A 27,010-nucleotide genomic window follows, 5' to 3' on the forward strand; every position below is an offset into this window, starting at 1 on the left:
TCTTGACTATGGAGCTGGTGAGATTCTCCGCCAAGTGCACTCCAAGGAACTTGATACTCTTGACGACCTCAACAGTGCAGCCGTCAATGGTCAGCAGAGCATGGTCCCCCCTGGGCCATTCTGAAGTCGACAACCATCTCTTCTTTTTTGGTGTTTTCTTGCCCTCCCTCTTACTCAACCAACACCCCCCCCTTCCATTCCCACCTTTTTACTTAGGTGCCTGGCCTGCCCATTACTGCTGATACCTGACAAAGGGCCCAGGCCCCAGAACATTGGTCACTCTCTACTTCCCATGGAAGCTTGAGATTCTCCAGCATGTTTGTGCGTTGCCCCCATCCCTGCCTTACCAACTCATCCTCGACACGTGCATCAGTGGAGCTCAGGGAGAGCTAGACGAGACAGGAACCAGCATGTTCAGCACCCTGGAGGAAGTGACTAGTTCCTGGATGAACTTGTATAAGCCTGCATATACATTAGTGAAGCGTCACAAAAGCCTGAACACTTTTGAGTGAAACAAGACCATAAATAATGAATGGCACAATTATCTTAAAAATATAATTGAATCGCATTTATTTAAATCACATTTTAACAACAGAGTAAATATTAACAGACTTAACCTGCAAAATGTGGGTGCAGGTCCATCACTTTGCAGAGAAACATTTTACAGGCAATGAAGAATGACACAAATTAAATTTTGGCTTCAATCAATTTCGTGGATCAACACATCCAATGTCTTAATTTTCAAATTCATATTCTGCTTGCATTTTTGATTAAATGTTGCAAACCCCAGTATCAGGAACCTCAAAGGAAGAAGTGACCCCTGAAGGGACATCTGCAGCTTGATCAATAGCCCAGGCCCGAAACATAGGACACCCTCAACTTCTGATGCATGGCCTGCTGAGTTTCTCCAGCAAGTTTGTGCATTGCAACTGGAGCAATGAGTCAGCAGCGCGGGTCGGTTCTCCCGAATGGGGCAACAATAAAAGTGGTCGCTTCGTCGATCACTGTTCATGAACTCAGTGTGATCACAGCCAGTATACCTCAGTGGGGCAGTTTATCCCAGTCGGATGGATAGAGGGTTGGACACATGGTGATGATAACCACCCCTTGTCTCCAATTTTCACAGGGAGAGGGAACCACCAGAACACATCTTTGAAATTCAAAACATCTCCATAAAGAAAATGAAAGAAATGACAATGTTAATACAGTTTGAGAAAACAGATATTCAAGGCTGTTCAGAAAGAAAGTATTTTGCAAATTTAATGCAATTTAAAACTGGTTACCGTGCTCTGTTATTGTTCAATGCATTCTCTCAGGTGAACTGAGATAGCTGCTTAATTCTTGAATTTTTTCCCCATACACACCACATGTTACAAGGCAAGTGTGAACTTTGTTCTGATAGAGATAAGCAAAGCTCTGACTGCAGTCTGAACATTTATACGGCCTCTCTCCCGTGTGGATCTGCAGGTGTCGATGGAGGGTCTCTGAGTATGTGAAACCCTTCCACAGAATAAACATTTATGTGGTCTCCCTCCCATGTGGATCCAATGGTGTTGATGGAGGTGCCCTGGTCATGTGAAACTCTTCCCACAGAGTGAACATTTATATGGTCTCTCTCCCGTGTGGATCCACTGATGTCGATGGAGGTGCCCTGGTCGTGTGAAACTCTTCCCGCAGTCTGAACATTCATGCACTCCCTTGTTTGTGAGTGTTTTATCACCATGTGTCTTTACAAATGCCCTTCTTCTGTCAGATGGTCTGAAGGGATCCTGCCCACGATTACATTGCAAGTCTAAGTTTCCAACAGCAAAAGAAGGCTGTGCCATTGACGTTTGTCTGAATGCTTCAAGATGCTGCCTTAAATGCCTTTTAAGGATATCTGTGATGGTAAATGCAAAATTGCAATAAAGGCAAAGATTATAGTTGCCTTGAGTCACTCGATGTACTGCTGGAAAAGGAAGCACACTTTCAGTAAACAAAGTTCCCATACAGAAGTAAGAGTAGCAAAGGCTTCAGTATTGATGAGCTGGCTGGAGATGTTAATTGAAAGAATTAGGCGCTGGTCACCTAATTGCAGGAAGGATACAGATGCTTGATGGAGGATGCAGAGATTTACTGGGACTGGAGAACATCTCAAGTTGACAGAACTCAGGCTTTTCAGTTTGGAGTGATGGAGGCGATTTAATTGAGGTAAATAAGATTACGACAGGCACAATTAGGATGGACAGCCAAAACCTTTTATCAGGGCAGCATTGGGCAATAGCAGGGGACATTTGTTTAAGGTGAGTCAAGGATAAACCTCAGAACTGTGATTTATTTACACACAGAGTCATGGGGAGTGGAATGCACTGCCAGGGGTGGTGGTGGTGAAGGCTCGTTCAATAGGGACATTTAAAAGATACTGAGATAGGCAAATTTAAAAGACACTGAGAGACAATTTCGCTGTCAATACTGTGGTGGTACACCACCGGCCTACTGCAGAGGGCAACCTCTGTACCTGCAGGAGTGTAAGGGAACAGGACAACACCTGGCCATCTGTCAATCAGTCAGCCTGAATGGATCAAGCCCCACCGGGTCGGGTGTCAATCACGCTCCGGTATATAAGCCTGTGCTGGCCTCCCGAGGCCTCACACAGAGTTGTTGGAGCCACAGCCAGCCTGGCTCTGTGGAAATCTTTGTGGATTAAAGGCTGTTGTACAGTCTTTACCTTGTGTGTGTCTGATTCTGTCTAACAGCGCACCACAGATACCACAGTAGTGGGTAGAGTCAGTATACAAGAGGGAAATTGAGAACTTGGCCAACAATAACCTTGCACTTAATGTCACCAAAACCAAGGAGCTCAATGTTGACTTCCGGAAGGGAAAACCAGAAGTGTATGATCCAGTGATCAGAGGTAAAGAGAGTGAGCAAATTTAAGTTCTAGGAAGTCACTATCTCAGAGGATCTTTTCTGTACCCAACACTCAAATGGCATCGTGAAGAAAGCACGTTGGTGCCTCTACTTCCTCGGGAGTTTGTGGAGGTTTGGTATGACATCAGAGATCCTGGCAAATTTCTATGCATGTGTGGTGGAAAGTGTGCTGACTGGTTGCCCTCATGGTCTGGTATGGGGACCCCGAGTGGAAAGCCCTGCAAAAGGTGGTGGACACAGTCCAGGACATCACAGGCAAAACCCTCCCCGCCATTGAGAATATCTATGGGGAGAGCAGCAGCGATCATCAATGTTAGAAACAGAAGTACCTTCACAGAAATTGCTCAAGACAAAAATTGAGAACAAAGAACATTTATTATACAACAATGCAAAGTTGGGTGCTTCCCCTTACCCTGGGAATACACACATACACTGGGGCTCACCCAACTTTTATACAGTTTATTTCAGTATAGAAGTACCCTCCCCCTTACATTCTTCTGCCTCCTGGATGAGTTTGGCATTAGGCAATCCTGTCTGCCTACGTACTGTTTCTGTGAACTTGGAGGACCAGGGGGCATCCTGTCAGTGTCCCATCATGTCATTGTCCTTATTCACACCTTCCTGACTCTCAGGGCTGACTAACTTCTTACATGCAGAACTTGCTAATTCTGTCTAAGGCTAGAAGACCCTTATCTTATTCAAACTAACTTTACTTCCTACATTCTATTATCTATTATCTATCCTTATCTTATTCATACAGTGAACTTGCTGATTCTGTCTAAAAGGCTAGAAGACCCTTATCTTATTCAGACTAACTTTACTTCCTACATTCTAATATTTATTTTTATCCTATTCATACTGGCTTTATTCATTACACATATATCAAAACTAGTTTCCTCATCTTCATATTTTTATATCAGTTTTACTCATCTCTCACATCAAGGATCCACACCACCCAGCACACACTCTGTTCTCGCTAATTCCATCAGAAAGAGGTCGAGGTGCTACAAGACTCACAACATCAGGTTCAGAAACAGCTGCTCCCCCTCCACCATCAGACTCCTCAACGACAAACTCAATCAGGGGCTCATTTAAGACTCTTACTTTTACACTTTGTTTATTTCTCTCTGTAATTACGCAGTTGTTTACATACATACAGTTACAGTATATTTTTGCACTACCAATAAGTGGCAATTTTGCCTGGCCCACAGGAAAAAGAATCTTAGGGTAGTATGTGGTTTCATGTATGTACTCTGACAATAAATCTGAAATCTGATAGGCACATGGATGGAAGAACATTTTAGGGCTGTGGACTGTGAGGTTGGGAAGGGTAAGATTTATGGTTGAATATGTTTATATAGTTCAACACAACGAGGACTGAAGAGGTTGTTCTATTTTTATTTAGTTTTAGAGATACAGTACAGTAGGAGGTCCTTCTGGCCCAGGTGCCTGCACTGCCCAAATACACCCAATGATCAATTCATCTAACGACCCTGTACCTTTGTTTTGGAGGCTGGGAGGCAACCAGGGCATCTGTCAAAAGCCCACACAGGCATGGGAAGACGTATGGTCTCCTCACCAACAGCTCCAGAATTGAACGCAGGCCTTTGGCGCTGGATTTGCATTGCGCTAACTGCTACTCTAACTGTGCCACCACACTGTGATCCAATTTGCTCTACGTTCCAACACAAAATTCTGCAGATGCTGTGATATGAAGTAAAAAGCACAGAAATGCTGGAGGAACTCAGCAAGTTTCGCAGCATCCATAGGTTGTACAGGTATAATACCGAAGCTTCAGGCCTGAGCTCTTCTTCAAGGCATTGTGAGAGATGAGTAAAACTAATATAAAAATATGTGTAATGAATAAAGCCAGTATGAATAGGATAAGGGTAGATAATAGAATGTAGGAAGTAAAGTTAGTCTGAATAAGATAAGGGTCTTCTAGCCTTAGAGAGAGTCAGCAAGTTCCGCATATGTAATTAGTAAGCACTAGACAGAATTAGCAAGTTCTGCATATAAGAGTTAGTAAGTCCTGAGGGTTGGGAAGGTGTGAATAAGGACAAAGGCAGATGAATAAGGACAATGACATGATGGGACACAGACAGGATATCCCCTGATCCTCCAAGTTCACAGAAACAGCACGTAGGCAGACAGGATTGCCTAATGCCAAACTTATCCAGGAGGCAGAAGAATGTTGGGGGAGGAGGGTACCTCTACACTGAAATGAACTGTATAAAAGATGGGTGAGCCCCAGTATGTGTGTGTATTCCCAGGGTAAGGGGAAGCACCCAACTTTGCATTGTTGTATAATAAATGTTCTTTGTTCTCAATTTTTGTCTCGAGCAATTTCTGTGAAGGTACTTCTGTTTCTCACAGTATTGAAAAAGCAGGCAGCGTCTGAGTAAAAGCAATGGTGGGGGAAGCGTTCAGACAAACAGGCAAAAGGTGATAATAGGACATGAAGAAGTGGCTAGGAGAGAGAAAAGTGAGAATTGATATGGGGAGGGGGTGAGCTCTTTGAATGCCAAGCTGGAGTAAAGGAGACAGACGGAAAAGAGAAGAGAGAGGGACCGAGCTGCAGGAAAGGTTCTCCTCCAACCACAGGAGGTGCTCCACTTGCACCCACACTTCCTCCCTCACCACAGGGGTCGTGTACTGCATCTGGTGCTCCTGTTTTGATCTCTACATTGGAGAGAGTGGCCGTCGACAGGAAGATCGCTTTGTTGAGCACCTCAGCCCTGTCTGCTGCAATAGCAGACATCTCCCAGTGGCCACCCATTTCAATTCCATGCCCCATTCCCTTGCCAACATGCATTGCCAGGCTGAGACCACCTGCAAAGTGAAGGAATAACATCTCATCTTTGGTCTGGCACCCCCCAACCAGATGGCATTAGCATTAACTTAACACTGGCAGACTGACCTCAGTCTGGCCAAAGCCAGATGATAGGTCTCAGACACCTCCACTTTTTTACCCCTCCAGCTGAACACCACCAAAACCACTTCCTATATCATGCATTTTCTCTGAACTCATTACTTCCAGTCATCTCTGTGTTTATATACATTTACTTCTTTGTCTGGTGAAAGATTATGTCAGTCTTTAGAGAGTTTCAATAAAAATTCAATGTTGATGGAATTATTTCTCCTTCATGTGCCTAAGGAACAGGATAAGCATCAATAATGTTTTTAACAATCCTTCTAGCCAGGGTGATAACCTGCTGATAAATGGGCGAAGAGAAGCTAAGTGCACGGCAGATAAAATCTCAGGCTGGGAGTTGCTGGGGACAACAGCAGGGACAAAGCACAAAGGTGCAGAGTGGCTCACTCAATTGATTCAGCTCGAATTACTCCAAGACTATTAATAATGAATTCACTGCATCCACAGGGGGATTATGCTTTTAACAACTCTCACATCGTTCACTGTAATTCTCTGTGCTTTTATTTACCATCTGTACCACTGCCGCTTGGTTTTGGATAATAAGAAGGAATTCCTGGACACTGGCACAGATTTGTATTTCTTCCTTTGCAACTAGTGAGGTACCAAAGTCTGGAGCAGTGTTTCTCAACTAGGGTTCCTCAAGAGGTCGCTAGGGGTTCCACGAGAAACAGTGATAAATTGGCTAATTGAGTAATTTTGTTTAATTTTATATTCGTAATTTTACTATACACGGACGGCATATTGCTGGAATAAAGGTTTCAACCTCATATTATTTAAAATTATAATAATCACAGGGAATGTACTTAGCGATGTCTATATGGCGCCAGTGTTAAACCACCTTCACTGGTTGGTGGTCAGGACCTGTACGTGGTGGATTCGTGTATCGTTGAGTGCTGCATTTTTCATCCTCTTGCATGTGTGAGCAAACCTTTTCTTATTTAACAAGCATCAAAAGCAGACAGAAATGGCCTCCTTTCAGTTGAAAATGAAATCCGTGTGTATTTATCTAAAATTCAATGAAGTATTTGTGTAGCAAAAGACAAGCACAGGTTTCACATTAGAGGAGCAAATCTCACTCTCTAAATCGGCTTTGAAAATAACATTTCCTTGGCGCATATATTTGTTCATTGGACATTGTACCTTGATTTATCCTTATGCCTTTTCAACATTGTCAATAAATTATAAGTTACTGTAATAGTTATCTGCTTTCGTTCATGTGTTACACGCATGTCATATTGGTTATTGATGTTTATTTTTTCTCTGTGTGTTTACAGATTTTTTTTGAGAATGAAAACCTCGGAGTGAGGTCTCATAAACGAACAGTATTTTTTTGCATTGCCAATAAATTTGACAAAGAAAGGGGTCATTTTTCCTTCAACAAGTTATCCAAAAAAAATATACAATGCTTACCACGTGAACTACGATAAAAATATAAAAGAGATAGATATTAATAATGGTACATAAGAATTTTTATGCCGGGGTTCCCTGGGACATGAAAACTATTTCAAGAGTTCCACAAGGGTAAAAAGGTTTAGAAACGCTGGACTAGAGGGTGGCTGATGTACTTCAAAACTGCAGGAGCACGTCGGGGAAGTGCAGACCAGTGAGCTGAACATCTCAGTGGTGGGAACATTACTGGAGGGGATTCTGAGAGACAGGATCAAACTGTGGTTGAAAAGGCAAGGACCGATGAGGAAGTAGGGGATAGTCAACATGGCTTTGTGTGTGGGAATGTATGTATTGTGGACTTAACTGAGATTTTTTGAAAAGGTTTCAAAGAGGATGGAAAGAGGCAGGGCAATATATGTTATTTACTAGGATATTAGCAAGGTCCTGACTGTTAGGCTGGCCAGCATCAGCGAGTCCAGGGTGTGTTACCTAGTTGGATACAAAATTACCTGGGTGGAAGGAGTCAGAGGGTGGTAGTGGAGGTGTGTTTATTAGATTGTAGGCCCACAAACACCAGTGTGCCATAGAGATTGAACCTGGGTCCCCTGTCATTTATCATGCCACATAAATGGTTTGGATGAGAACAGGCCCTGATTCTGTGTCACGGAACTCTCTGACTCTAAGATCCTATGTGCCACTTTAAACAGCCGCATTTCTATTGTATAAAAACTAAGTTTGCCGGGAGTTTCCCGATTTGATTGGAATCCTCACTTTTTGCTTCCTAACTTGATATCCACCCTGTGGTCCAATGTAATTCCAAGCTCCCTGGCATAGTCATCACTGTACCACACCCGCAACTTGCAGTGAGGAGGAACAGGCTTGCAGGTCCAGTAATAAATCTTTCCATGGTGCTGGAAGGTGACAAGGTTCTGCTCCTCCTCTTTCCTGGCACAATTCACAAACCTGGAACACAAGCAAGCAAATATAAAGCAGACACTTAAAAATAGCAAGAGAATCCATATAACCATATAACCGTTTACAGCATGGAAACAGGCCGTGTCAGCCCTTCGAGTCCATGCCGGTTCACTTGAACAACACCACTAGCTCCGCCGCCCTCCTGCTCTCTGCCCATGTGAGAGATGAGTAAAACTAATATGAAAATATGTGTAATGCATAAAGTTAATCTGAATAAGATAAGGGTCTTCTAGCCTTAGAGAGAAGTCAGCAAATTCCGCATATGTAATTAGTTTAGACAGAATTAGCAAGTTCTGCATATAAGAGTTAGTAAGTCCTGAGGGTTGAGAAGGTGTGATTAAGGACAAAGGCAGGTTTAGGACAATAAGGACAATGACATGATGGGTCACAGCACAGACAGGATACCCCCTGGTCCTCCAAGTTCACAGAAACAGCACGTAGGCAGACAGGATTGCCTAATGCCAAACTTATCCAGGAGGCAGAAGAATGGTAGGGGGGGAGGGTACCTCTACACTGAAATGAACTGTATAAAAGTTGGGTGAGCCCCAGTGTATGTGTGTATTCCCAGGGTAAGGGGAAGCACCCAACTTTGCATTGTTGTATAATAAATGTTCTTTGTTCTCAATTTTTCTCTCGAGCAAATTCTGTGAAGGTCCTTCTGTTTCTCACAAATGGGGGCTCGTCCGGGATCCCACTCCCTCCACTGACAGAGTGCCTGACGACGAGGGTAGGTGCACCCCGGCTGATTCAGCTGGACTCACGGACGACGGGTGACTGGTCAGTGGATGAAGCGAGTGATATCCGAGAAGAGGCATTGAGAACAAACGACGGGAGGATGTTAAGGAAGCGCGCTAGGAATAGCTACTGGATCCCAGTGAGAGGAATTTTACTTACCTGTTAGTATGGGAGGTGTGAGTAGCAAGGAAAATAGTCCTAAGGAAGGACGGGACGATCAGATAACTAAGCAAAGTCCGTTAGGATTAATGTTATCTGATTGGGGTGCGGGGAGAACCCGCGGGAAAGACAAACAGACCATGGTCAGGTATTGCTGTCTGGAATGGGTTAAAACCCCGATAAAAGGGAATTCGGTATATTGGTCAAAGTTCGGATCCGATGAGGACTAACTGGATGTGTCAGGCATTGAACATCTGGCTCTATCAAAACCAAAGAGATAATATTGAGAGCAAAGAATATGCAGCCTGCTGGCTCAGTGGATCGGTTGATCAACTGGGTTTGAATGTAAAGGAATGCAAGGACAAGAAGGATGAGGATGTCCCTGAAACACAAGGATGGGATGTGTTACATTCCCTTCCTCTACCTTATGCCCCTCCTATGCCGGCTCCTATCTTTCCCCTCTCTCCTATGCTCTACCCTTCTTCACCTTCCCCTCCCCCCCACAGCTAAAGAAAGGAGAAGAAAGTAGGGGTGGTATGATGACCTGTTCACGAAGTACTAGATTACCACCTCAATTGACAAGAGAGGGAGGAGACTTTGATTCAAAACAGTGTGAGACCCTCCGGGAGGGAAGGGCAGAACCCTTTGATTCATTTCCCGGAGAGCAGGAATCTAGACATTATAAAGGAGAGGATAAGCCAGAAATTAACTGGATGAGACCTTTACGGGAAGTTCCCATGGGAGGGGGGGTCTCAGTTTCGTAAATGTGCCCCTGACTAGTAAGGAGGTGCATAATTTTAAGAGAGAATGCCCAATAAACAGAAAGGAAAGGCTAAGATTTTGATGCAGGCAGTCAAGGAAGTCGTGGAGGAACAGCAAGGAAAGGGTAGGGGCTGTGTGGCAGCTCTTGGACATTGGGAGGAGTTCCGGGAGTGGGAGAGTAGAGACTAGAGCAGGGGCAAGGGTAGAGGGGAATTCCGGGGATGACGACCGTTCCCGGGACCTCGTGGTAATCCAGGTAGGAATTGGGAAATAGGAGCATTAGTTTGCTACCATTGTAAAAAGGAGGGACATTTTAAGAGAGAATGCCCAATGCAAGCCAGGGAGACGTGATCTTACGCACTGATGGAAGCAGATTATGAATAGGAGGGTCACAGTTCTCAGTCAATACACACTGTGGGGCTGCACGGAGAACCATTGGTAAATTTAAGCATAGAACCCCATAGTGACAAGATGACCTTTTTAGTAGATTCTGGGGCAGCCCGGTCTAGTATTTTACAACCACCCGAGGGTGTTAAAATAGAAGGGACAGTGATGATTTCGGGAGTGGGAGGAACAGATTTTATGGTCCCTGTATTAAGGGATGTAAGAATAGAAATGGGAGAGAAGATAGTAACGGAGGACATTCTACTAGTTCCCCAAGCTGGAGTTTGTTTGTTAGGACGAGATTTACAGGACCAATTGGCTATCGGCACCAGACCACAGGAATCAGGTATTGGGGTTCAATTGTATGTATTAACCGAGGAGGATCGGGAACTAATAAATCCTGGAGTATGGGCAAAAAGAAGCAATAGAGGAGTGTTAGATATTCCTCCCCTGCAAGTTACTTTAAAAGATCCTGAGCAAGTAATTAGACGAAAGCAGTATCCAATTCTGATGGCTGGCCGAAAGGGGCTGCAGCCAGTAATTGACCAGTTGGTGAAAGATGGTATACTCGAACCTTGTATGTCACCTTTTAATACCCCTACCCCTGAGGCTAACGACTCAGAAAGGGACTTTCTGCCTCTCTATACGAATTAAAACGGAAGGGTTTATTAGCTCAAAACCCACCCCTGGAGCATCCTATTCATTTTATTAAATCTGTTGATTGGGTATATAAGCATGGCAAGATCACCAACTAAAACCTGTCTAGGACGGCCCCTATTGTGTACTTTTGATTACAGACACTGCAGTGCGAATGAAAGAAAAGGGGTGGACTCACATAGAACGATTTAAACAAGCTGCTGATCCACGGACTAACGACATTGATAATCTACCCTCCACCTGGTGTGCAGTCCTTCATCCTTCTGATCTGAAAGTTACACTACGCGGGGAAAAAGTGCTGTAATGCTATTTTTACGATTTGTTGTTATGTTTACTTGTTGGTTCCCAATTTTTGGGAAATCACCAAATTGCTCATGATGTATTAAGTCCTCCTGGAACAGGGGCAGCAGAGGTGACAATTATTTACCTTTAGAATGTAGACAGGGCACAGGTATAGAGTATAGTCATAGTGGGGTATGGGTTAATATAGGATCCCAACATGGACCAGGGGAACAGAACGGCCCTAGGGGAGTAGATTTGATTTGTATTTCGGCCTCTACTGGTATTAAAATGAGGAGTTTTAAAGAGATAGCACAAAGAAGATGGTGGGACAATGACAGACAGAATGTTAGTCAGGATTGTACATGTAGCAGAGATAGAGTGAATACAGATGCTAATGTTCACAGACAGGCTGCAACTCACAGGTTCAGTGATACTTATGCTAATGTTCGCAGACAAGCTGCAACTCACAGGTTAAGTGACAAGAAACACCCCTCCCCAACTTGGTCTCCTGTAAATCATCCTTTGGGTCACACAGACATTCGGAATGTTAAGAACCACCACTGTAAGGGGAGTTCCAGTTGTAAATGACGTAAGCTGCTCCAGAACACCACAACTGCTTGGCATTTAAATCGTTTAATCAGACTCCAGCCTTGGAGATCATCACCGAACAGACAGTGATGGCCCTGAATTTATGGGCTGAAGAAAGACGACAGATACGGTCAGGCGGTTAAAGACACTTCTTCAGGAGTTCGAAAATCTTCCCATGCCCAGGTTCAGACTTGGCAACCTTGGTCCGTCCGGTGTGGGATGGACTAGACTTTTTATTGGTAACTGGAGTCTGATACCCACAGCCCTTATAGCAGGTGGACTCACTATTCTGGCCATTATGGTGCTCCCCTGCCTAAAGACTTGTGTACAGTATTTAATTCAATGGACCCCTCGTCAGATCACTATAACCCAAAGGATGTATGTTTCCCAAATTCTGTCTGATGATGCTGAGACTGCAGTTCATTTACTGACTCGCTGGGAAAAAGACCAAGTTTACAAGTAATACATTCCAGTTGAGAATTCACGAAACGTAGCTAAAAGTAAAGTGAGGATTGTGAGAGATGAGTAAAACTAATATGAAAACATGAGAGATGAAGAAAGCTAGTATGGATATATGTATAATGAATAAAGCCAGTCTGAATAGGATAAGGGTAGAATGTAGGAAGTAAAGTTAGTCTGAATAAGATAAGGGTCTTCTAGCCTTAGAGAGTCAGCAAGTTCCGCATATGTAATTAGTAAGCCTTAGACAGAATTAGCAAGTTCTGCATATAAGAGTTTTTAGTAAGCCCTGAGTGTTGGGAAGGTGTGAATAAGGACAAAGGCAGGTTTGTGAATAAGGACAATGACAGGATACCCCCTGGTCCTCCAAGTTCACAGAAACAGCACGTAGGCAGACAGGATTGCCTAATGCCAAACTTATCCAGGAGGCAGAAGAATGGTGGGGGGGGGGGTACCTCTACACTGAAATGAACTAATGAACTGCATAAAAGTTGGGTGAGCCCCAGTATGTGTGTGTATTCCCAGGGTAAGGGGAAGCACCCAACTTTGCATTGTTGTATAATAAATGTTCTTTGTTCTCAATTTTTGTCTCATCCAACCCCCTCACATCCATGTACACATTCTTCTTTCTTCTTCTTCTTCTTCTTCTTCTTCTGTTTAACCTTCTGTTAAATGACAGAAGGGACCCTGCTGCAACTATCTCTTCTGGAAGATCATTCCTCCAGAATGTAAATCTCTCAGTGAGGTCTGCTAAAACTGGGGATGCCCCAGCCATGCCAAAATTTCAACCTTAAATATCAAATAAATTTGACCTAAACTCTGACTGTGTCTTTGAGTCAAACTTACTGGTGTTTCTCTTGCGACAGACATGACCTGTTCTGCTTAATGTTTCCAGCATTTACCATTTTGATTGTAGTTTACAAGCACCTGCAGTTTTGTTGATTTTCAACCTAAAATATGCTGGTCAGAGAGAGCAATGATGAAATCTCACACAGGACAGATGCAGAAAATATTGGCTCTGTGAGAGATGAGAAAAACTGATATTGCAATATGAACATGAAGAAAATAAAATTGATACATAAGTAAATTAATGAAGCCAGTACAAACAACATGAGACATGGATATTAGAAGGCAGGAAGCTGACACTGTCTGAGTAAGATAAGAATCTCCTAGAGAATCAGCAAGTTCACTAACTGAAGGAGATAAGGACAGATAATTGATGATAGAAGTAGAGTTAGTCTGAACGAGATAAGGGTCTCCAAGCCCCAGATAGAATTAGCAAGGCTTGCGCATAAATAATTAGACAGTATTAGCCAGTTCTACATATATAATTAGTAAGCCATACACAGATTTATCAAGGGACTGTAGCTCTGAGAGTTGGATAGGTGTGAATGGGGACAAGGGCAAGGTTATGAATAAGGACAATGGGGATAATGACATGAGAAGACACCGACAGGAAACCCCCTGGTCCTCCAAGTGCACAGAAACAGCAGGTAGGCAGGCAGGATTGCCTAATGCCAAACCTCTCCAGCAGGAGGCAGAAGAATGTAAGGGGGCAGGGGTTATTCCTATACTGAGATAAACTGTATAAAAGTTGGGTGAGCCCCAGTGTATGTGTGTATTCCCAGGGTAAGGGGAAGCACCCAACTTTGCATTGTTGTATAATAAATGTTCTTTGTTCTCAATTTTTATCTCGAGCAATTTCTTTAAAGGTAAGGGTTAGCTCCGTTGTTTACAGGGAGGTAAAGGAGAAAGGTGTGAGGCAACATGACGTGGTTAATTATATGTTCCATAGAATGATGTATTCACGTACGTCCCACAATGAGACCTAATTTTAATTGTGGCTTTGTTATTCCCAGCCACAGATCAATTCAGAACTGGCTAATTATTCGATGAGAGGTTTTGAGCATCAGGTAACATCCCAGGAACACGCAGTTTGAGATGGGAGTTGTGTATCATGGGGCGAGGTTGTCAAAACTTAGTATAGGCAGAGAAGGCATCTGCTGGATGGAGTACTGATTCTTTCTGGATCAATGATTTAAGACAGAACACTGATGGTCTCAATGTATCTTGCAATCCTGATCACCGGCATTAATCTTTCCTTACCTCATCCAGTTTGATTTAAATTTGTCCTGGGCATCAATGTATTCAATGTTGTTGTTTATCCTGTTGATCTAGAGAAAGATTTCGAGATACAAACAAGATTAATAAAGTCAAGTTTATGGTCATCTGATTTTAAAATTACAACCTGATGAAATAACATTCTCTGGTCCTCAGCGCACAACACGCAGACAAACAACCAAACATAACATAAATGCAGACAAAGAATATATGTGCAGGACAAGCATTCATATACACAAAAAAAAATTTTTGTTTCATGAGTATGAGAATCAGGGTTAACATGAGCAGCTCCTTTGGTCATTCAGCATTCTCACTGCCCATGAAAAGGAACAGTTCCTCAGTCTGGTGCTGGCTCTGATATTCCTCTATCTCTTGGGAGCAGCTGAAAGATGCCATGTGGAGGGTTGAAGAGATCCTCAATGATTTTGCGTGCCCGCTTCAGATAACGCTCCCAGTAGATCACATCGATGGGATGCGGGACTCCATTGATCCTCTCTGCCACTCTTATGGTCGTGTGGATTGACCTCTGATCCATTTCTCTGCAACAACTGTTACACACTGTAAAGCAGCCGGCCAGGAGACTTTCAATGGAGCTCCTGTAGGAGGATGACATGATGGTGGCTGGTAGCCTTGCTCATTTCAGTCTTCTCAGGAAATGCAGTGGCTGTTGCACCTTCCTTACAAGTGAGGAGATGTTGAGTGAGGCAGCCTCAGTCGAGTGAGGTAGGCGGAGGCCCCGGTCCGGGCAGGGAGTGGGAGGCGGCGGCCCCAGTCCGGGCACAGGGAGAGCAGCAGCGGCCCCGGCCCCGGTCCGGGCGAAGGGTAGGCGGCGGCGGCCCCGATCCGGGCAGGAGCAAGGGGGAGTCGGCGGCCCTGGCCTCGGTCGAGTGAGGCAGGCGGAGGCCCCGATCCGGGCAGGGAGTGGGAGGCGGCGGCCCCAGTCCGGGCACAGGGAGAGCAGCAGCGGCCCCGGCCCCGGTCCGGGCGAAGGGTAGGCGGCGGCGGCCCCGATCCGGGCAGGAGCAAGGGGGAGACGGCGGTCCCGGCCTCAGTCGAGTGAGGCAGGCGGAGGCCCCGATCCGGGCACAGGGAGAGCTGCGGCGGCCTCGGCCCCGGTCCGGGCAGTATGGACCGACCTAGGAGGGGAGGCAGACCCCTCCAGCCCGGGTAAGAAACCTGCATAGGACAAGGCCACTCCGATATAAAACCTACGACCCAAGGACCTCGCTGCCACGTCCCAGCTTGCTCGGCCACGGCACACGAACCATGGGTGTAAAGGGTGGGGCCAGTACTGCGCACACTGCACTCCACCTAAAAGCTCCTTTGCGCAGGCCCGAGGACAGGTCCACGTCCTCCCCCTCCACGTCCTCCCCCTCCACGTCCTCCCCCTCAAAAGATGCTCACAAACTCAAGCTAGCATGCTGGAACATCAGAACCATGCTAGACAAGGCTGACAGCCACCAACCTGAACGTCGGTCTGCCCTCATCGCACATGAACTCCTCAGACTTGACATCGACATAGCCGCTCTCAGTGAAGTCCGCCTGGCAGATGTAGGCAGCCTCCAAGAACGCGGCGCGGGCTACACACTCAACTGGTCTGGCAAGCCTTCGGATGAACGACACCTATCTGGTGTAGGCTTCATGGTCAAGAGCTTCATTGCCTCCAAACTCGAAAACCTTCCGACAGGCCTCTCGGACCAAATCATGTCCATGCGACTCCCCCTTCAAAACAAGCGTCACATCACCCTCATCAGTGTCTATGCTCCAACCCTCCAGGCGGAACCAGCAGAAAAGGACAAGTTCTACACCGACCTGCGCAACCTCATCCAACGCACCCCTACAGCCGACAAGGTTGTCAGCCTGGGCGACTTCAACGCTCGTGTCGGCAAAGACTCAGAAACCTGGCCAGGAATCCTGGGCAAGCATGGCGTCGGCAAGTGCAACGACAATGGGCGCCTCCTGTTGGAGCTCTGCGCAGAACAGCGGCTTGTCATTACAAACACCCTTTTTCAGCAGAGGGACAGCCTTAAGACCACCTGGATGCATCCCCGATCCAAACACTGGCATCTCCTGGACTACATCCTGGTGCGAGAAAGTGACAAACGAGATGTGCTCCACACCAGGGTCATGCCTAGCGCGGAATGCCACACTGACCACCGGCTGGTTCGCTGCAAGCTCAACCTTCACTTCAAGCCAAAGCCCAGGAACAGTAAAGCCCCCAGAAAGAGGTTCAATGTTGGAAACCTGCAGTCAGACGAAGCGAGAGGAGACTTCCAAGAAAACCTCAAAGCAAAGCTCGACGATGCAACCCGCCTCACGGACCCGTCCCCTGAAACCCTCTGGGATCAGTTGAAGACTACCATACTGCAATCCACTGAAGAGGTACTGGGCTTCTCCTCCAGGAAAAACAAGGACTGGTTTGATGAAAACAGCCAGGAAATCCAGGAGCTGCTGGCAAAGAAGCGAGCTGCCCACCAGGCTCACCTTACAATGCCGTCCTGTCCAGAGAAGAAACAAGCCATCCATCGCGCATGCAGCCATCTTCAGCGCAAACTCCGGGAAATCCAAAACGAGTGGTGGACTAGCCTCGCCAAACGAACCCAGCTCAGCGCGGACATTGGCGACTTCAGGGGTTTCTACGAGGCTCTAAAGGCTGTGTACGGCCCCTCACCCCAAGTCCAAAGCCCGCTGCTCAGCTCAGATGGCAAAGTCCTCCTCAGCGACAAGATCTCCATCCTCAACCGATGGTCAGAACACTTCCAATCTCTTTTCAGTGCCAACCGCTCAGTCCAAGATTCCGTCCTGCTCCAGCTCCCTCAACAGCCCCTAAGGCTAGAGCTGGATGAGGTCCTCACCCTGGATGAGACATATAAGGCAATCGAACAACTGAAAAGTGGCAAAGCAGCTGGTATGGATGGAATCCCCCCAGAGGTCTGGAAGGCTGGCGGCAAAACTCTGCATGCCAAACTGCATGAGTTTTTCAAGCTTTGTTGGGACCAAGGAAAACTGCCTCAGGATCTTCGTGATGCCACCATCATCACCCTGTACAAAAACAAAGGCGAGAAATCAGACTGCTCAAACTACAGGGGAATCACGTTGCTCTCCATTGCAGGCAAAATCTTCGCTAGGATTCTACTAAATAGAATAATACCTAGTGTCGCCGAGAATATTCTCCCAGAATCACAGTGCGGCTTTCGCGCAAACAGAGGAACTACTGACATGGTCTTTGCCCTCAGACAGCTCCAAGAAAAGTGCAGAGAACAAAACAAAGGACTCTACATCACCTTTGTTGACCTCACCAAAGCCTTCGACACCGTGAGCAGGAAAGGGCTTTGGCAAATACTAGAGCGCATCGGATACCCCCCAAAGTTCCTCAACATGATGATCCAACTGCACGAAAACCAACAAGGTCGGGTCAGATACAGCAATGAGCTCTCTGAACCCTTCTCCATTAACAATGGCGTGAAGCAAGACTGTGTTCTCGCACCAACCCTCTTTTCAATCTTCTTCAGCATGATGCTGAACCAAGCCATGAAAGACCCCAACAATGAAGACGCTGTTTACATCCGGTACCGCACGGATGGCAGTCTCTTCAATCTGAGGCGCCTGCAAGCTCACACCAAGACACAAGAGAAACTTGTCCGTGAACTACTCTTTGCAGACGATGCCGCTTTAGTTGCCCATTCAGAGACAGCTCTTCAGCGCTTGACATCCTGCTTTGCGGAAACTGCCAAAATGTTTGGCCTGGAAGTCAGCCTGAAGAAAACTGAGGTCCTCCATCAGCCAGCTCCCCACCATGACTACCAGCCCCCCCACATCTCCATCGGGCACACAAAACTCAAAACGGTCAACCAGCTTACCTATCTCGGCTGCACCATTTCATCAGATGCAAGGATCGACAATGAGATAGACAACAAACTCGCCAAGGCAAATAGTGCCTTTGGAAGACTACACAAAAGAGTCTGGAAAAACAACCAACTGAAAAACCTCACAAAGATAAGCGTATACAGAGCCGTTGTCATACCCACACTCCTGTTCGGCTCCGAATCATGGGTCCTCTACCGGCATCACCTATGGCTCCTAGAACGCTTCCACCAGCGTTGTCTCCGCTCCATCCTCAACATCCATTGGAGCGCTTTCATCCCTAACGTCGAAGTACTCGAGATGGCAGAGGTCGACAGCATCGAGTCCACGCTGCTGAAGATCCAGCTGCCCTGGATGGGTCACGTCTCCAGAATGGAGGACCATCGCCTTCCCAAGATCGTGTTATATGGCGAGCTCTCCACTGGCCACCGTGACAGAGGTGCACCAAAGAAAAGGTACAAGGACTGCCTAAAGAAATCTCTTGGTGCCTGCCACATTGACCACCGCCAGTGGGCTGATATCGCCTCAAACCGTGCATCTTGGCGCCTCACAGTTTGGCGGGCAGCAACCTCCTTTGAAGAAGACCACAGAGCCCACCTCACTGGCAAAAGGCAAAGGAGGAAAAACCCAACACCCAACCCCAACCAACCAATTTTCCCCTGCAGCCGCTGCAACCGTGTCTGCCTGTCCCGCATCGGACTTGTCAGCCACAAACGAGCCTGCAGCTGACGTGGACTTTTACCCCCTCCATAAATCTTTGTCCGCGAAGCCAAGCCAAAGAAGACAAGTGAGGAGATGTTGAGTGTCCACGATAGGTCACTAGTTAAGTGAACCTCAAGGTACTTGGTGCTCTCTACAACAGAGTTGTCGAGGGTGGTCATTCCTGGTCCTCTTGAAGTCCACGATCATCTCCTTTATCTTATCCATATTGACTCAGGTTGTATTCTCGCACCGCACCATATCATGAGATTTTTCACCTCTTCTCTGCAGTCCAACTGATATGAGCCCAAAGGACCCCAAAACCCAGCAGCAATAGACATTCACCAAGATAAGTTGTTTTTAATTATCTTTAAACATGAAAATAGAATCAAACTTTAACTTATCTCTATACTTAACTAACTCAAATTGACCCCCTTCTAATTCTAAGCACACGTGTATGTAATGTGTGTGTAAATTTAATAAAAGTTCTTTGGTTCACAGTTCAATCTCATTTCTCCTTCTTTCAAGTTCTCTGGTTGCAGGCAATTCTTATGCTGTGCACAGAACTGAACATGTATAAAGTTCACCAGGCTTTGGTACTTGAAAGGTAAATGTTTACTGCTCAGGGTTTGCAGAGAGAGATGTGTTGTTCCAGGATTTCCACAACTGAGGTACCACCATTAATCACCTCAGGATCTTGCTGATGAAACTTGCCCGATCAGGGTTCTCCAGATGGTAACTTCTTTCTTTCAGGCCATCACAGGATGACAGATGAACAGAATCTGTTCCACTTATTCCAAGAGAAACATCAGACTGGTAGCACTTCTAGCCATCTGCCTCTCTGGAGCTTTTCTGTTTCCCACCAGCTTCTCCTGGCTTGCACTGTTCAGCTGCTTTCAGTGTCACACACTGAGAGAGCTTGTGGAAGTCATCTTCTCTCTCTCTCTCTCTCTTTCTCCCTCTCCAACTGCCAACTGCCAGAAAGCCATGTGAATCTCTCACTTCCAAAAACCCCCACCTTCTTCAGCAAACCACAGGAGTTCTCCTCTCTTGGTCAAGTTGTTGTCTTAGATAAACAAAATCCAGGAGTGACCTTTCTGTAGGTACTTTTAAACAGCCAGTTTGTCTCCTCCAAACAATGGTCTATTCATTTCAATGACATCATTTCAATGATCACCTACTTGTGAAATGTGCATAAAATTCTCCATAGTTTTTGCAATGTTACTGAATATGAATTCTTCAGTATTTCAAATAAGACCTGTTTTAAAATGTATGCCCACTAATCTTACCAAATTCCTCCCAATATTTATCCATTACACAACTTATTGTTTTTGATATTGAGGCCAACTACTGATGTGTCTTCTGTTAAAGAAAATAAATATAAAGCTTGCACAGATTCTGGTTCAATGTTTTAAACTAACCATTCCTTTACCAGTTTAACATGATTTTATTTTTATATTAGACCACTCCAACAGTGACATTTTTTGGCCAAATACAAGAGTTTGGAGAAACTCAGCAGGCCACAGGAAATAAAGTGTAACTAACATTTCATGCTTGGGCTCTTTGTCAGGTTTCAGGTAAAACAGCCACGCACCTAAATAAAAAGGTTGGGGGAGGGAGAGGGGAGGAGAAGAGGAGGGAGGAAGAGGCAAGGGGGCAAGCATAGGCTGACAGGCATACAGATGTGAGAGTAGAGAAGGAAACTGAGAAGTGATGTGCTTGGCAGCGTACCATGAGGAGCTGCAGACACCAGGGAAGCATCAGACTGGCCAGTGCTTGGAATAGAAATTGGAGAACATGACCACCACCCCATTGAGAAGGATAACCATGGGAGATGACCCTACAGAGAAGGGGACCACAGCAGGGGACCAGGAAAGGGCATAGAGACTGAAGGACCCACACAAGCCGCAGGCTGCTGGTGACTTGCGGTTGAAGGAACCACACAGGCTGCAGACTGCTGGAGACTGGCTCATGGCTCAGAACTGGGATTGGAGAGGATGCTGAGTGCAGGAAGAGCTCAAGCGCTGAAGGCTTTCTGATCATATCAGAAGTTTGGATCTGGAGCTCAGGTTGCCAACGGTTTGAACGTGTGGCTGCAGGAGTGCTGGAAGCAAATCCACCAGCACTCAGTGGCTCTGAAGGGATCCTCCTTTGCTTCGCTTTCTCTAATAATTTCAGGTGCCCGTCAATGGTTAGGGCAATCCATTGTTTGCCTTAGAGCAGATGAAAGTTGAGGTATATCATTTTTATGTATTACACGTGACAGTAAAAAATCTTAAAGCTTGTTGGGGTGCTCTATCAGCTTTTTCTTTCAGCGTTGAAAATGACCAGCTGTGAAGAACCTATTGGTAACATGGTGCTCTCACCGTTTTCTCTGTTTCATTTGGTTCAAGTCAGATTTTGTTGACATTGACAAAATCTCAGTAATTTTGTGGCTGCTGTCTGGGAGAAACATATCACACAATCTCGTCTCAGTTTGTGAACATTTCTGGAAGGCGGCAAGTGAGAGGAAAAGGAGAGTGTCGCACAGCATAGAGCAAACGTCTTCAACCTCTGCCTGTTTACACCGATAGCCAACTGAGAAGGGAATTGTGATGGAGATTCAAGCTTGCAGAAAATCAATAGGTCTTGAATTTTCTCTTTATGGATCAGGAAGTTAATAAGCAAGAATGAAAAGAAAAAAAAAAATCACCCATTGAAAATCTGAAATATGAACATAAAATGTAGGAGATACTCGGTAGATTAAGCAGCAGTTGTGGAGAAAGAAAGACAGTTCATGACCCTTCCTCAGCAGATGGTGCCTACTGGGCATTTTCTGTCCACTGCTGCTTTGTCATTGGAAACCTCACCTTCATAGGATCCAAAATGAACGCCTCTGGGAATAAGCTTCCCTTCATTCCAGATGCCAAGACCAGCTTTCTGAATTTTTGACACGGCGATGCTGAGACCCTCTAGAAGAGTTAAACTTGCTCTGTCTGGATGATCGAATTCCACATCGGTGTCCTTCATGAAGACGGGAGGGCCATGCACAGGGCATTCTTCAATAAAAAAATGTCTCACAATTTTCACAAACTGAAACATAAAATAGGAAGAACTAATCAGAATCTGTGGTGCGCTATGGAACTGAAGCAAACACACAAAACATAAAGGTTGTACAACAGGCTTTATTCGATATAAACTTCTACGGAGCCAGCTGTGAGAAGTGCTGCTATGAGCTCTGAGAGTGTTTTTGAAGGGCCGGCTCTGGCTTATATCCTGGAGGGTGATTGACACCCAACTGGGAGGGGCTTGGTCCATTAAGGTCGGCTGATTGAGAGCTGGCCAGGTGTTGTCTTGTCCCCGTGCTCTTCTGCAGGTACAGAGGTTGTCTCCTGCAGTAGGCCAGTGGTGTACCACCACAGACCCAAATTAGGATGGCTCCTTTAGCGTAGCGGTTAGGGCAATGCTATTTCTGCACCAGTGACCCAGTTTGGAATTGAGTTTAGAGGTTCTCCACATGTCTGCGTAAGATTCCTCTGGATACTCCGGTTTTCACCCACATTTCAAAACGTACGGGTATTTTAGGTTAATTGGGTGAACTGGGCTGCATGAGCCAGAAATGCTGGTCTTGCTATATGTCTAATTAAAAAAAAAAATCAGTTGGTGTTACTGAAGGAGATGGGAGCTTATTTGATCCTATAACATGCAATTCAAAATATAATAATGCCACAATTCGACTGCTCTGCAGAACTGAAGATGTGTACCTTTTCAAAAATTGTAAGCTGTATGGGAAGGCAGTCCTACCATGAAAGATCAATAACGGCAGACGTGTGAATTAACTGCAGTAGGTTATCAGTCAGTCACCATGAATATCTTGGGATAAGATGGGATGTTTTATGCAAAAGGGCGGGCAAATTTAGCTCAAAGGACATCGATCAACTTAAAGAGAAGAATTGCAACGATAAATTCGGTGCATTAATTGTGCAAACAGGATGAAATGCAGCAAATGGTTCACAGAGCAAGTGCTGTAGTGAGCTGAGGAGACTCAAAGGAAAGTGCTTTAAAGGATAGAAGTCAAAGCAAGCTATATGAACCAAATAAGTACTTGTAACAAGGCAAGTGAATTCAGACCATTCAAAGAGATCAGAGATTGAAGAAAGGGTCCACTGCAGAAAAGTAGTTGCAGGGTTTGTAACAAAGTGATTGTCCCCAGTGGGCTGATAACGCCTCAAACCGTGCATCTTGGCGCCTCACAGTTTGGCGGGCAGCAGCCTCCTTGGAAGAAGACCGCAGAGCCCACCTCACTGACAAAAGGCAAAGGAGGAAAAACCCAACACCCAACCCCAACCAACCAATTTTCCCTTGCAACCGCTGCAATCGTGTCTGCCTGTCCCGCATCGGACTGGTCAGCCACAAACGAGCCTGCAGCTGACGTGGACTTTTTACCCCCTCCATAAATCTTCGTCCGCGAAGCCAAGCCAAAGAAAGAAAACAAAGTGATACATTACCAAATGCACAATTTGCTCAAACAAAATAACTATTAGACAGAGGACCAATTTTGGCTTCAGAAATCATGAGATGAACGAAAGAGATCGAGAGAAGTGACACCAAGACAGAAGAAAACATGGCGCTATACAAAAGGGCAACTTTGATCTGAATTTGTGGACAAACAGAAACAACATTCTTTCTTCTTTTCACAATGTCTGAATTTATGCAGTGAATTGCACTGCTCTTCTCTAAAAATAGGCACAAAAAGTTTACCATTCAATGTCAGATTCCCAGGTATTTTAAAAATTCAAGAAGGACCATCCAATTCTGAGGGAATATACATGTGATTTCTTGTATATTTCTTTTTTTTAAAAATTTTTTATTTTTCACACCATAAACCACATTAACCATGATACACACTTTTTCCTTTTCAAATATATACAGTGCCATTTTCTCCCCTCCCTCCTCCCATCCCACCCTCCCTACCTCCCCCCTCCCGTCCATTTAAAGTACAAAATCTAGGATACATTAAACCAGTCAAACAATGTTGTCATTCAATAAAAATAAACAAGAAATTCCACTGAGTCAATTCTTTTCATTTCCTTCTCCTTTCGTTAATTTAGGTAGTGAATGTCCACAGTAGGATTTCTCTATTGTGTTTCATGTAAGGCTCCCATATTTGTTCAAATATTTCAATATTATTTCTTAAACTATATGTTATTTTTTCTAATGGAATACATTTATTCATTTCTATATACCATTGTTGTATTTTCAAATTATCTTCCAATTTCCAGGTTGACATAATACATTTTTTTGCTACGGCTAGAGCTATCTTAACAAATCTTTTTTGTGCACCATCCAAATCAATTCCAAATTCTTTGTTTTTTATGTTACTTAGGAGGAAGATCTCTGCATTCTTTGGTATATAGTTTTCTGTAATTTTATTTAATATGTGGTTTAGATCTTCCCAAAATTTTTCTACTTTCTCACACGTCCAGATTGCATGAATTGTTGTTCCCATTTCTTTTTTACATCGAAAACATCTATCAGATACTGTTGGGTCCCATCTATTTAACTTTTGAGGTGTAATGTATAGCCTGTGTATCCAGTTATATTGTATCATACGTAACCTCGTATTTATTGTATTTCTCATCGTTCCAGAACATAACTTCTCCCATGTTTCCTTTTTTATCTTTATATTTAAATCTTGTTCTCATTTTTGTTTAGTTTTACCATTTGTTTCCTCATTCTCCTTTTCTTGCAGTTTAATATACATATTTGTTATAAATCTTTTGATTATCATTGTATCTGTAATCACATATTCAAAGTTACTTCCGTCTGGTAAACTCAGACTGCTTCCTAATTTTTCCTTCAAGTAGGATCTCAATTGGTAATATGCCAACACTGTATCTTGAGTTATATTGTATTTATCTTTCATTTGTTCAAAGGATAAGAATCTATTTCCTGAAAAACAATTTTCTATTCTTTTGATCCCTTTTTTCTCCCATCTCTAAAGGAAAGGTTATCTATTGTAAAAGGGAGTAACTTATTTTGCGTCAAGATTAGTTTTGGTAATTGATAATTTGTTTTATTCCTTTCTACATGAATCTTCTTCCAAATATTGAGTAGATGATGTAATACTGGAGAACTTCTATGTTGTACCAATTTTTCATCCCATTTATATAATATGTGTTCAGGAATCTTTTCCCCTATTTTATCTAATTCTAATCTAGTCCAATCTGGCTTTTCCCTTGTTTGGTAAAAATCTGATAGGTATCTTAATTGTGCGGCTCTATAATAATTTTTAAAGTTTGGCAGTTGTAAGCCTCCTTGTTTATACCATTCTGTTAATTTATCTAGTGCTATCCTCGGTTTCCCCCCTTTCCATAAAAATTTCCTTATTATTTTCTTTAACTCCTTGAAGAATTTCTCTGTCAAGTGTATTGGCAATGCCTGAAATAGGTATAATATCCTTGGAAAAATGTTAATTTTAATACAGTTTATCCTTCCTATTAGTGTTAATGGTAAATCTTTCCAATGCTCTAAATCGTCCTGTAATTTTTTCATTAGTGGATAATAATTGAGTGTATATAGTTGGCCGAGATTTTTATTTAATTGTATACCTAGGTATCTTATTGCTTGCATTTGCCATCTGAATGGTGATTCCTTCTTAAATTTTGAGAAATCCGCATTATTCATTGGCATTGCTTCACTTTTATTTACGTTAATCTTGTAATCCGACACTTCTCCATATTCTTTCAATTTCTTATATAATTCTTTTATTGATAGTTCTGGTTCTGTTAAGTATACTATAACATCATCCGCAAATAAACTGATTTTATATTCCTTGTCTTTTATTTTTATCCCTTTTATATTATTTTCTGTTCTTATCAATTCTGCTAGTGGTTCTATAGCTAACGCAAACAATAAAGGTGATAGTGGGCATCCCTGCCGTGTTGACCTGCTTAAGTTAAACTGCTTTGATATATATCCATTTACTGTCACTTTCGCCAATGGTCCCTTATATAATGCTTTAATCCAATTAATATACTTCTCCGGTAAACTGAATTTTTGCAATACTTTGAATAAATAATTCCATTCTACTCTGTCATAGGCCTTCTCTGCGTCTAAAGCAACTGCTACTGTTGGCGCTTTACTCCCTTCTACTGCATGAATTAAGTTAATAAATTTACAAATATTGTCTGTTGTGCGTCTTTTTTTAATAAATCCAGTTTGGTCTAGATTTACCATTTTCGGTACATACTCTGCTAATCTGTTTGCTAATAGTTTAGCTATTATCTTATAATCTGTGTTAAGTAATGATATTGGTCTATATGATGCTGGTGCGAGTGGATCTTTCCCTTGCTTTAGTATTACTGTAATTATTGCTGTTTTACATGAATCTGGTAAGCTTTGTGTTTTATCAATCTGGTTGATTATATTTCTTAACATTTTTTTAAAAAATCATAGCCTGTGAGCAACTATAGGATTGCGATCTCAGTGGTCCTGCTACTGAGCCGTCACCACGATACTCTCAAAAAATTACGGCGGATCTGATGGGAATAGATGGGTGCTTTGGACATACAAAAATAATCGTCGTCACGAAGCTCTTGTTCTTCCGTAAAAATTTTCCTCTCTTTATCTCTGAGATTATATCTTCTCTTCTCATTCTCTCGGATTGATTGGTCACTTGTTGATCCCAACATCTTTCTGCTGGAGACAGCTGGATTCAATAAAAACGATCAATAAAATTTCTATAAAGTTAACCCAAATAAATGATGTTGTAGTCAGTTTATTATCATTGCATCACCATCTAGAACATTACAGACAGTTGAAGAGAATGTAGGTACCTTTTTAGCAACTATTTTAAGCTTGATTTGCAATTTCCTGTTGCTCATTTAATGAAAACCAAGTCTTCTTTTGGTGAATTCAGCTTCTCAGTGAATCCTCCCTTTTGTCCTCTTCTGAATGGGATGTGACCTGCGATGAGACATTTTGGTGCAAAATGTGATGCTCAAGGAGTACTTCATAAGGATACGACATTTTGCTTCTCGTTCCTTTCTGCTTGTGCTTTCCGAAGTACCCACCCAAGTAACTAAGTAACTGCCTCTCAGCAAGTTCAAA

At 43.9% G+C, this 27,010-nt stretch overlaps 1 protein-coding gene across 1 annotated transcript; it reads right to left on the bottom strand.

Moving 5' to 3' along the window:
- Nucleotides 1–5,623: 5,623 nt before the first annotated feature.
- LOC138764329 (histone-lysine N-methyltransferase PRDM7-like) lies at nt 5,624–26,595 on the bottom strand. Its single transcript, XM_069940092.1, has 4 exons — nt 26,472–26,595; nt 21,769–21,991; nt 14,342–14,409; nt 5,624–8,197 (listed from the first exon to the last, which is right to left on the bottom strand). The coding sequence occupies exons 1-3, from the start codon at nt 26,553–26,555 to the stop codon at nt 14,384–14,386; spliced, it is 333 nt and encodes a 110-aa protein (XP_069796193.1). The 5' UTR covers nt 26,556–26,595; the 3' UTR covers nt 5,624–8,197; nt 14,342–14,383.
- Nucleotides 26,596–27,010: the final 415 nt, after the last annotated feature.

This window comes from Narcine bancroftii, chromosome 5 (assembly GCF_036971445.1).
Source record: "Narcine bancroftii isolate sNarBan1 chromosome 5, sNarBan1.hap1, whole genome shotgun sequence".
Lineage (NCBI taxonomy): Eukaryota > Metazoa > Chordata > Chondrichthyes > Torpediniformes > Narcinidae > Narcine > Narcine bancroftii.

Bases quoted from the DNA above. Each gene is read 5' to 3' on its own strand.
- LOC138764329 (XM_069940092.1), bottom strand. From the start codon at position 26,555: ATGAGAAGAGAAGATATAATCTCAGAGATAAAGAGAGGAAAATTTTTA. The intron at 21,992-26,471 runs GTATGTCCAAAG...TTTATGTTTCAG, and splicing joins TCGTGACGACGATTATTTTT to TTTGTGAAAATTGTGAGACA. The intron at 14,410-21,768 runs GTGAGGTTTCCA...ATCTTTCTCTAG, and splicing joins TCATTTTGGATCCTATGAAG to ATCAACAGGATAAACAACAA.